The 12674-nt window shown below is 44.9% G+C and overlaps 1 protein-coding gene across 3 annotated transcripts in view; it reads left to right on the top strand.

The window, feature by feature from the left end:
- Window positions 1–62: 62 nt before the first annotated feature.
- AP2B1 (adaptor related protein complex 2 subunit beta 1) overlaps window positions 63–12674 on the top strand; it is a 104621-nt gene continuing 92009 nt past the window's right edge. For 2 of the 3 annotated variants that reach the window (XM_075013920.1, XM_075013918.1), the window contains exons 1-5: window positions 63–165; window positions 3323–3380; window positions 5693–5798; window positions 8233–8368; window positions 11505–11750. In XM_075013920.1, the coding sequence (XP_074870021.1) occupies window positions 3344–3380; window positions 5693–5798; window positions 8233–8368; window positions 11505–11750 (525 nt within the window). In that variant the 5' untranslated portion in view covers window positions 63–165; window positions 3323–3343. Of the gene's footprint in view, window positions 166–3136; window positions 3216–3322; window positions 3381–5692; window positions 5799–8232; window positions 8369–11504; window positions 11751–12674 lie in introns of those variants that run through there. The other variant, XM_075013919.1, reaches the window with a different exon arrangement.

Below are 12674 nucleotides of genomic sequence, written 5' to 3'. Positions count from 1 at the left end.
TACGCTCTAGGCGGGGGAAGGAAGGGGGGTAGAACTCTATCGCCCAGAGTCTCCCGAGGCGCCTCGCTTCCGGTTCCGGTCCTCGGCCGCTGCCTTCTCCGCTGCGGTGTGTGTCTGCTCGAGTGCCCCGCCCTGTGCTCGGATCGCGCCCGCCGCGCCGTGCCGGTGAGTGTGGGCCGGCCGGGGCCGGGAGGGAGGCGGTCTCGGAGGCTCCGTGGGGTGCGCTGCCGGCCGGGGGCGGCCAGAAGGGGTCAGTGCCGGAGCGCAGCCCAGGCGGGGAGTTGCCCCCGGCCGGCTGGGTGTGTCCGTCCCCTCCGCACTTTCTTCCCGGCTTCGCTGGTGGCGCCGCGCCCCCTTTGTGGGTGGGGCGCGCACCGCTGGGTGCTGGCCCGGCCCGGCGCTTAACCAGGTGATACCGGGACGGTTCCTGCAGCAGTCGGGGCCCCTCGCTCCAGAGCGTTTCTCGCCCCCCTTGTGCTGCTGGTGAGTTCCCCGGTTCACCATCCACTCAGGTGTGCAGGCGAGACTTTCCCCTTGGGAACTGAAGGAGGTTCGTGTCCTCCCCCCCTTCCCCCCAGTCATCTCGGGCCGGGCATAAAACTACGTCGAGCCTGTGGCCGTTTGGGGTGGTCAGTGTTCGTGCATGGGAGTTACATGCCCCGTTGTGTGGGATTGTTTATGTCCTGGTACAAGGAATTTTTATTCCCGTTGAAAACAACGGGAGGTCCTGTGGCACCTTGTAGGCTGACAGATATTTTGGAGCATAAGCTTTTGTGGGCAACGGTCCACTTCGTCGGGTACACCTGACAAAGCAAGTCTTTGCCTATGAAAGGTTATGCTCCAAAATATCTGTTAGCCTATAAGGTGCCACAGGACCTGTTACTGTTCTTGAAGATACAGACTAACCCGGCTATGCCTCTGATACTTACTCCTGTTGGAGTCACTGCACTGAACACATCTGGTGCTCTCTCAGTTTGAATTTCCAACAGTTAAAGGAACCACAGGCTTATGAGCCAGCAAGACTTTGAGAGGAGACTAGAGCCTGCTGGGTATTTTCTTATGTGCTTGTTCTTATCTGGGGGTGAGCATAGCCTTTTTTGTTGCAAATCTCAAAATCACTCCCAGTATACCTGTTTTGAGTTTAGCAGTGATGGTTAGGCTTGATAGCTCATCGTACTTTATAGTCTCAGTTGTCTTTAAACATCCTTCAGTTGTTGCTAATAAAATGTCTTTCTTCCATCTTCAAAAATGTTTCAACTCTCCTCCTGTTTTGAGTTGTGCTGAAGAAGGTGGTGTTTCCTTGACTGTTATTTGAAACCATGATAATTGGTGAATAACTGCTCTCATGTCTCTTTTTTCCTTGGGTTTCACTTGAGACTTGCTGTGCCCTGTAATGTTTTCACAGTAAACTAGATTATACTGAGTGCCACTGAGAAATTGCCTTTGTTGGCATGGGTGGAGCTAGCTCAAGCATAGAATGAAACAAAATACCTTGCGCTGTGGGAAAAGGCAGCCTTTTATTGTATTTATAGCTCTGGTAGTTTTTAAAATAAGTCATGAATGGTATTTGTGTCTGAAAAATCAGGAGGTCATTAACATACCTACTGTGACTAGATATAAATCAGGTGAGTAATTTTATGACTGCTAGTAACATTTTTAGCAATGTAAGCTAAAATAATAAAGGCCAATGGAATCTCAGGCTTTAGGGCATAAAGGTCACCTGAGAAATTTAGGAAGGAATTTTTTTCTTCTGTGAAGCATTGCACAGTTAGTTAAATGTGCATTATTAGATTTCTGGCCTTTCTTTAAATAACCAAATATTGTGCATTATAAGACTAGGAGACTGAATCAGTGCAGTGTATGGCCATAAACGATCATGTGCATAAGAATACTAAAGTGTAGTTAGAGCTACATTAATGTTCATAAAAATGATGTTGTGGCTGATACATTTGTAAATGTAACACAAAGTGCTCTTTCAAACTAGGCTAAGCTGTATGATAGCAATAACATTGCAGCTGCAAATAGGCTGCATTTTTAATTACGAAATGAGATTGGGCAGCAATCTCCATAGCTTTCCAAGAGAGGAGGTTGCTACAAACTCATGAGCTTCAGGAGTTTAGATTCAGAATGTTCTAGCCAATGTGTTAGCAAACTTTTTGTGTCAGGCCCTACTTTTTATCCTGCAAATAGCAGGGACCGCTCCCCCAACCTTTCTCATGTAATCCGAACCTATAGAAATTTTGAGGAGACAAATGGTTTTATGGTGTGCGTGGGGATCGGTGTGTTTCAGAGTCTGTGATCTAACCCCAAAGTGCATCAGCAGGGGGAGACAACCCTTTCCTTATATGTCCCTCCATTGTCTGAAATGTGCTGTTCTGAAACATGAATCTGTTTCCATAAACAAACACTTCCTCTGTGTCTACATGGGCACAAATCTTCAAAATAGCCATATTTTGAAGATTACTAATCAGGCGTTGAATTGAATATTCAGCGCCTCATTAGCATTAGGAGGCTTCCAGCTGCGGCGCTTCGAAAGCACGAGGCTCGGCGAGGCTATACGGGCGCGCCTTTCGAAATCCCCTTATTCCAGTGCAGGTCGAAAAGGACCCCCGTGTAGCCGCGCGCTTTTGAAGCGCCCTAATGCTAATGAGGCACTGAATATTTAGTTCAGCACCTCATTGGTAATCTTCGAAACGGCCATTAGCATGGCTGTTTTGAAGATTTGTGCCCGTGCAGACACACCCTTCTTGAATATAAGGTCTCTTTTGCAGGGTGTGTGTAGGGAATGGCAGGGGTGGGTGGGAGGGAAGAGGATGAATTATCTGGAGAGGGAGGATTGGTGAACCCCTTTCCTACCCTATCTAAAACAAATAGCTCTTTTGCCACCAAATTTCAGTTGCAATTTACTTGGAATTTACTTTATTTAAAAAAAAAAAAAAGAAAGTATTTGCTAAGTCACATCACTAATTGATATGACATAAAGGTTGTGAAATGTTGTAGGGGGAAGGGATAGCTCAGTGATCTGAGTGGTTTGCTAAACCCAGGGTTGTGAGTTCAATCCTTGGAGGGGCCATCTAGGGATCTGGGGCAAATATGTTACAAAGAAACCAACAACAACAAAAAACACTCAGGCGGTGGTGGGGTGCTTGGTCCTGCTGAGACAGCAGGTGACTGGACTCAATGACCTCTGAAGGTCCCTTCTGCCTCTGAGATAGGTAGGTATATCTCCTTGCTGTAGCCCGTTGTTTTTCTTGCATATATGGTTTCAATAGTGGGTCAACAGAAGCTGCAATGCCTATTTAAATATTCATTGTTCTTGCAGGTGTGCTAAGGAAGTGGAACCATGACAGACTCCAAGTATTTCACAACCAATAAAAAAGGTTAGCTTTAAACGCCTCCAAAATTTTGGAGATTCCTGGAGATGTTGAGTGGCTCTAATTTTACCATGGCTGTTTTAGTTAACTCAACTTGGAAGAATTTGTTCTGTCCTATTACTTTGTCCTCATTTCTGTGTCATTCAGGGAGAAGTTATTCAAAAATAGGCCATGAAACAATCACTGAATCCCTCTCCCCCCACTCTAACCCCTTTCCTCTGGTGGTGTCCAAAGGCCGGACTGAGGTGTTGAATAGTATTATTGCAGTATGCAGACTTGGTGGCCCAAGTTACCTTTCCTAGCTCTCCTGATTTTCTAGAGTATCAGGGGAGCAAAACTTGAAGATTTGAAATGTACAGTGACTTGTTTGGGGTTGAATTTAAGGGTTCAGGACCACGAACAGTTGTGGCTGGTAGAGAAGAATAGGTCTGAAGAGCCTATTCTTTCATACATGCACATTTGTAACCATTTGGAAGGCTTCTTATAAGCTTACAGCAGGCTTTTTTTCTAATAAGTTATTGGTCATCTGTTGCTGCCTTTTCAAAAGCCATGGTGAAATTTACAAGAAGAACCCAATATCTAATCCATCCCTACCACAAACACTTTACCCCTGTGCTGTATATGATTCTCCCCGGACTTAATTCATCCATAACACCTCATTGAAAAGGGATGGCATTTCTGAGCTATCTTGGATCAAGACCATAAAGTAGCTATGATGCACATTTCGGAGGCATTCCTTTAGGCCAGTACTGTAGAGTCAACTGGTCTAGTGGACTAGCAGTAAATATGGAGCATTAAGTCTAAGCCCTGCACACTCTGCCTTTTCTGTTGATGTTAGTGCTGCTGAACTGACCCTGCAGTTTGTTGTGACTGGAGATCAGTATCTGGGTTGGGACAGAATGTCAGTTGCATCTCTTGCACCTTCCACGGTGTGCGAAAGTCTGGATGTTTCTGTGGAATGGTCAACATTGTCATTTGTGTTCTCCTTATGCTTCAGTGTGAGTATCTATGGAAACAAAAGGAATTCGCATTTAAGAGCCTGTCTGCACAGGGACACTCAGGAAACTTAATGCAGATTAATGAAAGGTGAGAATTTAAACTGGTTTCATTAAACTGCAGTAAATCCCTGAGCAGATAAGTGGTCTTATTTTGATGTTAGCTTTCTTCATGGTACATCCATCTAAACTGAACTAAGGCCACTTTAATTCTGAGTAAGAGCATCCACACGTAGATTTAATATGGTTAATCCACTTTAGAAGTTAATTTGGGATAACTTTCTTGAGTATCAACACGTAGCTCAGCCCTCAAATGTCAGCTCTATCTGCAGATTCAGCAGATGGATCTCAATGGGATGGTTATAAGCTTGCCATAACCTTTCTCAGGTAACAGAAGTGCACATTCCACAGACAGTGAAGCAGCCGCAATGAAAATGCTGGTGCTGCATATCAACTCAGTGGGCCTCTCTGGCATGCTCTCATTTAGAATTGTCTCTCTCAGTCTGCTAGGCTGATTTTGACTTTCTTCCAGGCATGTCTGCCTGCTAGGCTGTCCTAAAAATGCCATTTGGAGTTCAGCATCTTTAAGGATATTGACTGCAGTCTTTTAAATGAGTTGGTATGAAAAGCCAACAAGGTTTCATTGGCCCATATTGCATTAATGGATTTTAAACAAGAGCAGTGAGTGTTTGATGCTAACAAATCAGTTTCCTCTATGTGTTCCTTATAGTTTTGAAATCCCTTGTCATATGATGCTTGCAGTTTGTGTAATTACTGTCCTTTCCTCCACTTGCAGTCTGGCATGATGGAAGTTAACAAAACTTTACATCCCAAAGGGACTCTTGTCACTTGCAGTCTCATGGCTTGACCACCCTGTTAGAGTGGCCCCTGATTGCATTCCAAATTCTTGAAGTAGCCCCCCCATCCAAAATTATTACCCTCCCGTGGACAAACGTGAAGGCAGGAAGGTATGAGTAGAAGTCTTATTTAAATTAAGCCATGTTCTCATCCAGGTTTGTCTTTCTGTGTACCCTCAGTCTGTTTGATCTTTGTTATATGATAGCTTCTTTGTGCTCTTTCTCAGCAGTTAATATAGTGATATGGTTTAATGCCCAGGAAAGTGGTGAGATTCTAATATACATTGAGGTTTTTATTAGCATTTTTCTTTGAGGCTGTGTCCCCCACAGCATTTCTAGAGTACCATGAATCCATTCCATAGTCCACAGATAACGGAAGCAGCAAGGGAACACAAACTATTTTCCAGGTAACCCAAGAGGTTGATCCCTGGTTTCATGAAATTCAGATTGTTTTGTCTCTTTGCAGGAGAGATCTTTGAACTAAAGGCTGAACTCAACAATGAGAAGAAAGAGAAGAGGAAAGAAGCTGTGAAAAAGGTTATTGCTGCCATGACTGTGGGGAAGGATGTCAGGTAAAGGCTTTCTCCCTCTCCGGTATGGTCTCCAGCATTGTCTCTCCCTGTGAGGGAGACACTCTGTCCTGACACACTTACAGCACATGCAAGTTCACACAATTTGGGAGGCTGAAGGGGTTCTGAACTTCTGGGAACTTTCTCACCAATTCAGACCCAGTTACAAGTGACATTTATTGTGTTCCTACAAAGCACCCTTCCCCAGTAGGTCTCCACACACTGTATGAAGGAGGGCAGAATCGTGCCCATTTTGCATCTGGGGAAATCACGACACAGTGGTGACCCTGACTTGCTCAGCATTACTCAGCACGCCGGTGGTGGAGCCAGGAATAGATCCCTGGACTTCTGAGTCCCAGTCAAATTCCCTATCCAGTTGGTCTGCTCTTAATTTCTACGGCATATTTGCCAATCATAATACTGTCCTCAACTGGGAACAAGTGCGCAATCTCTTTGGGGAGCTCCGGAGCTGGAAGAGTAGAGGCATTGCAGGTTGTGATCAAGGGCTTTGTTAGGTTGCTGGAAGGTGGTGGTGGTGGTTCTGAATAAGCTTTCGAGTACTTTTTTTTTTTTTTTACGATCACCCAATTCTTCTGGCTTACGTGGACAATAAATTAACGCACAGAATATGGATCCAGCTCCCAAGGCTCGGGACTCTCCTTCCCAGCATCCAGCTGCCTGCTCTGATTAGTTGGAGTTCCAGGCAACCAGAACAGCCTGGGGAGGAGGCGGGGCAGGGTGTGGGGTGCATGCGCACATGGGAGCAGCAGGAGAGAAACCTCTCTGGGGCACTTTTCTCTATGGTGCTGTTCCTCCAGCTGTGGAGGGAGTGGCAATGGTGGTGGAGTGCACAAAGGTAAGTGCTCCCCTCCGTCGCTCAGACTCCTTGCCCGACTCTTGCACCCTTTCTCCTACCCAGACTGTCCCACCCTGCTTCTGCAACCCCCTCCTGCCCAGCCTCCCACCCTCAGCCTGTTCTTGTACCTGCCTCCTGCCCAAATCACCCCATGCCCTCCCTGCTCCTGCACACTCTCTCCTACCCAGACTCCACACCTGGAGGTGATCTTTGACTGATCTACGTGTGGCTCATTGGTCTCCAACCCAAAAAAGGCTCCGCACCCCTGGTTTAGATGAGCGTATTCCATTCTTTATCAGACAAAGCTTTGATTTGAACTAACAGCCATCAAACCAGGCCTTTGACATGGCATCAAACATGCTAAAGAGGAAGGTTTATACAAAAGGCAAAAGGTTGTAAGTATTCTTGTGTTGTCCCAGCAGCAGCTTGCTGGATCCTGGGTAAAGCTATCATAATCCTGGGTTCATGGTGTGTTGCCAGGAAGATGAATATAAAGTTGCAAATTAGCATTATGACTATGCTGCAGGACAAAGCTGAAGATGAGCTGAAAGGGCAGCTTTTTTCAAGTAGCCCGAGGCCCATGACCCCATTAGCTTTGAGATCTAATCACCTGAGAGATGTAGAAATTCAGTATAGCCCTCTTCTGAAATGCTACTCGCAGATGCTTTCTTGGCATCTGCGTGAGCTGTGGTTTAATCTTTTAATTGTTTTAGATTATAGTGGGCTGAAATTTGGTTTACAGTTCCAGTCTAAATCAAGTCTTTTGTTCCCCACTAAACATTGTGAAGCGTTGCTCTGTTTTTTCAGGTTAACCCCAGAATTAGATTTGATATTAACGTTGTTCAGTCAATTTCACAATGGCTGTGTCTACACTAGCCAAAAACTTGGAAATTGCCATGCAAATGGCCATTTTGAAGTTTACTAATGAAGCGTTGAAATACATATTCAGCGCCTCATTAGCATGCAGGCGGCCGCGGCACTTCGAAATTGATGCGTCTCACCGCCGCGCGGCTCGTCCAGATGGGGCTCCTTTTTGAAAGGACCCTGGCTACTTCAAAGTCCCCTTATTCCTGTGAGCAGATAGGAATAAGGGGACTTCGAAGTAGCTGGGGTCCTTTTGAAAAGGAGCCCCGTCTGGAGGAGCCGCGTGGCGGCGAGCCGCATCAATTTCGAAGTGCCGCGCCTGCCTGCATGCTGATGAGGTGCTGAATATGTATTTCAGCGCTTCATTAGTAAACTTCAAAATGGCCATTTGCATGGCCATTTCGAAGCTTTTGGCTAGCGTAGACATGGCCAATCATATATTATGTTCTCTGAGTGTTTTTGTTTTTGCCAACTCCATGCATGGGGTCATGTTAAAACCCCAGAGGCGATAAAATGATTAAACTGTCATATAACTCACTGCTAGCAGTGTTTGGGGAGGAAAGTGCCCTCTGATTTGAGCATATGATAGAGCTGCAGCATCAGAACTCCAGGCTTTTCCTAGCCTCAGTGAATGCTGCCATCATGCAGTCAGACAGGTCATTTGCACTTTGTACACCAGCTCATCAGATTTCTTTTCTCTGCTTTCCTTTTATCCAGCTCACTCTTTCCAGATGTGGTAAACTGCATGCAGACCGACAACCTGGAGCTGAAGAAGCTGGTATATCTGTACCTAATGAACTATGCCAAGAGTCAGCCAGATATGGCCATTATGGCAGTCAACAGCTTTGTGAAGGTAACTTGGCCCATGGCTCATCAGAAAACTGCCTCATACAGGTCATGTCAATGTGCTTTGTTTGGCATATGCTTGTTCTAGACTGCAGGTCTGTGGGTTGCTGTGGGACTCTAGATTTGGGGGTGCGGGTACAGGGAATTGAGAATTGCAATGCTGTTTCAGACCTGAGGTCCCTTTTGTATAGCATCCTATATCCAACAGTGACAGGTGTCCAGTGCTTCAGAGGAAAGTGCGTAAGCCTGGCTGTAGGTGATTCTGAGAGAAGCTGTCCCCGGGGAAAGTTTTTACTGGTCCCTGTCAGTTAAAGGGTGGCTTTGGTCCTGTGGCAGAAAGATTTATGTTCCTTCCAGAGCTCTTGTTCATGTTTTAACCTTCATGATTACTCTGGGCTTTCTGGTTATCTGTAGAAATATCTAGTCTTTTTTTTTTGTATCCCACTAACATCTTAGTTGCAGTATCTTTTGGTGATAAATTCCCCAGGCTGTCTGTGCATTATTTGATCAGTTTTAAATTGCCCGCCTTTCAGTTTCACGGATTTTTTTTTTCCCCTTATTCTTGTGTCATCAGGATAAACAGCAGAACTGGGTCCATCTTTTTTGAAGTGTTCATTATTTCACATTTTTACTGTGTCTTCTATACCTACATCTTTCTAACAAATTTGACTAGAAGAATTTATTTCTTAGGTGTACCGTGACTTACTGCTCTAAATAGAATTGAGTAGAATCACCAGCATCCAAATAGTACCAGTAAATAAGTCAGAATATATGCACATGAGCTTTTGGTGTGGCAGGAGGGGGTGAGCTTGCTGCTAAGGGAAGGGAACCTAGTTCAGAAGGATCATCTGCTTTCCAAAGCCAGCTGTGAATGTGTCAGCTACCTGTATCAGTAGGCTCATGGTGCAGAATGTAATTACCCATTATACCTTTCACACACTTCTGTTAGGACAAATTAGTGAGTGATGTAGCAATTTTTGACTATTTCCACTAGTAGAAAATGCCTACTTTAAACTTCCCCGCTAATATATTGTGAGAGTTGGATTTTGATGAGAGTGAGTGATGTTGGTACAGTTCAGACTAGGTCAGCATTTGTTAGGGTTCCTGACTTCAAGGAGTTGAACTTTTCTGTCAGAGAATCACTTCCAATTATACAGTAAGGTCTCAGAGTACACGAACTCAGAGTAGGTGACCCTGCTCTCATGTGTCTGACCCACCCCACACCCCGGCCGGGTTTAAACCACCAGCAAATGACTCTGGTTCAAGCCCGCCCTGCACGGCTCCGGCACAACCCTCTTGCCGGCTCACAAGCTGCTCGCCTGCCCCACGCAGCTCCAGTGCAACCCCCCTTGTCAGCTCACCACCCAGGCATGGCTCTGGTTCTGGCTCAACTCCCTGTCCGCACTCTGTCTAGCTCACCACCCACGCTCAACTCCCCCCCCGCCCACCCCCCAGCTCTAATCCATCCCAGGCTTAGCCCCCTGCCCACCTCCCATAGCCCCAACCCACCTCCAGGCTCAACCCTCCTCAACTACCACCCCCAGCCCAGGACTTACCTTTCTGCTGCTTCCCCAGCTGCAGAACATGTGTTCTGCTGGAGAAAAAGCTGGACCCCCACTTACACGAAATCCGGGTTTGCGCGAAGGTGTGTGGAATGGAACCCTCGTGTACTCTGCGACCTTACTGTACATCTGAAAATCAGTCCCTTGTCGGTGTTTGTTTTAATCATAGGAAATTAAATAAAAGAAAGTAAGCATGCTTTTAAGGGGCTTTCCTGCTCAGTTCTTTTGTCTGCTTAATTTAGAAGTACTGTGGATACAATTAATTTACACAGTTAACAATGTGCTGGCATTTAGCAGAAACAGAATCTAAACTTGTAAAATTGGGCATTAAAATTATTTTGGTCTTGAACTATGAGACCTACTATGTCCAGTTCTGCATCCCATTCGCACACCCACAGTGTTGCCTCATCTGTAGATTGTGTTTAATTGTATAGATTACTTATGAATTTCCAGTTACCACCTTTAAAGTTGATAGATCATATGTCCCAGATCAAGACCAGTATTTATATTATTCTGTGTTTGGAAACCCGGCTGTGCATAGTTGCAACAGTTGCACCATAGGAGGTCTTGTATGTTTACAAATACAGTTTATTAATAAATTTAGCACAGTCACACGTACCCCAGCTCCACAAGATAGGTAACGTACTTCGGTATTTCCATATACTCTCACCATTCCTTCCAGAACAGCCCAAAATGTTAGCCGTCATCTTCTTCATCACCAGCACCAGTGGCCATCATTCTCTCACCTCCCAAAAACTATATCATCTTCTCGTAGTGCCCCTAGGCTGCAGTGCCACTTTTATAATGTGTTACACTGACGTGGTTATATTTGACACATAATCAGTTAGGAATGTTTCCTTTCTCCTAATCTGTATTTCCTCACCTTACTAATGGTGAAGTCTGTTTTTCCTTAGGTCAGGATATCCTTAATCTCAACTTCTTGTCGTATATGTTAGTTTGTTAGCATGACCTTTTGTGGTTATGTATCACATTTATTATTTCTGTCCTACCCAATTATTCGGTCTGGTCTTAGCCTGTTATTTTGAGTTTTTCCAAGTAGCGATGTACCTGCTAAGTCTGAGGGTATTCTCGGAAGCTCCTGTGCCATTAAAGGTGAAAGGCCCTGAATAAATGCACATAAACTTTGATTTTGCTTTCTGGGTGAAAGGGCCCAGGCATGTCTATGCTAGCTTTGCGTTAGCTCAACATATAGGATGTGGAATTCCTAGTTTTCCCATGGGAAAACCATTCCTCTCTAGCTTAATGTTCTAGGTAAGTTGCTCAGGTTATATCAGCTTAAGTTCCGGATGAGGAAAAACAAATGACATTGAGAATATGATTTCATCATTGGCAAGCTGCCAGAGGTGGGAACAGTTGATTACCAGTACTGAATGTTTTCAGAATCGGTATGCTTTCCTGGCCTTTGCCCTGGACCAGAAATTTGTCTTTCGCTAGTTGGAAGGCCCGTTATCTAGGAAGGGAAAAATCAGAACATAGTGATCCCAGCTTTTGCAAATATGGTGAAAAATATCAGTAGTTTGTGTTACAAACCCACTTATTGCTGTTACTTCCGCCCTGCAGGATTGTGAAGATCCAAATCCACTCATCCGTGCCCTAGCAGTCCGTACAATGGGATGCATCCGTGTAGATAAAATCACAGAGTATTTGTGTGAGCCTCTCCGGAAGTGTCTGAAGGATGAAGATCCTTATGTGCGGAAGACAGCAGCAGTCTGTGTGGCAAAGCTGCATGACATCAATGCCCAAATGGTGGAGGATCAGGGATTTCTGGATTCCTTACGTGACCTGATTGCAGACTCCAATCCGATGGTAAGTTACCTCAAATGCACGCCCTTCATATTTGTAGCAGATCGGGTAATCAGGAACCTAAAAGTTCATAAATGAACTCAGCATTGCATTCCCTTATAGATGGGTAAATTGGGAAACATTCAAGTCCCATAAAGAGTGGGAGGCGGCTTGTTCTTCCAACACATTCATGATTTCTATTGCTTTTTAGATTTCTCCACCGCTAGAAATATTTATAGAAATAAAATTTCAGTTGACCCCATACGTTTTCTTGGCATCTAAATCCAAATCCAAACAAACTTGCAAAAATGCTGTGTTGGACAGCCACTCTGGAGTAAATAGAATGTTTGTTTGAATTTTTGAAGGGTGGACAATAGTGAAAATATAATTTTGCTTTGAATCAGCACTCGTGCATGACAGGAATCAAGAGACAGGGTTGGAAGTATATTTCAATATTTTCTTCAATAGATATACTGATTTGGAAAGGAAATATTGATCAGCTTTCTGACCTGCTGAGTCACCCTTGTTATGGCATTGGTTGTGAGATGGTGTCTGGTTCCTGAGTCAGGCTGGCATCGAAATCAGCCAATGAGTCAGCTAGCCCTTGATTCTTTCTTCCTGGCTGACACTTGAGAATTACCCCTCTGCCCTGTTGTCTGGCCTCAGATAACCAACACAGATAAGTTCAGTAATTGTGAAATTCTGTCTCCTTCTGTGATTGCCCAACCCTGCAAGGGAAGTGGTGAAATGCTGCCACTCTCTTCTGAAAAGATCTCTCCTGTTTCTTTCTGAGGTATTGTGTTCTGCTTGCAACAGCACAAGTGTTGTGCTAGGCTTGTTTTTTCTTTTTCCTCTCGTTTCTGATATTAGCTTGCTTATTTCTGGGCTGACCTGTGAGAATATGTTGGACATTACCATCTGAGCTCTGCAAAGTGCGTGGTATTCTTG

This window comes from Carettochelys insculpta, chromosome 19 (assembly GCF_033958435.1).
Source record: "Carettochelys insculpta isolate YL-2023 chromosome 19, ASM3395843v1, whole genome shotgun sequence".
NCBI lineage: Eukaryota > Metazoa > Chordata > Testudines > Carettochelyidae > Carettochelys > Carettochelys insculpta.
The sequence above is the reverse complement of the archived record's forward strand: the minus strand, read 5'-3'. Positions and strand labels throughout refer to the sequence as shown.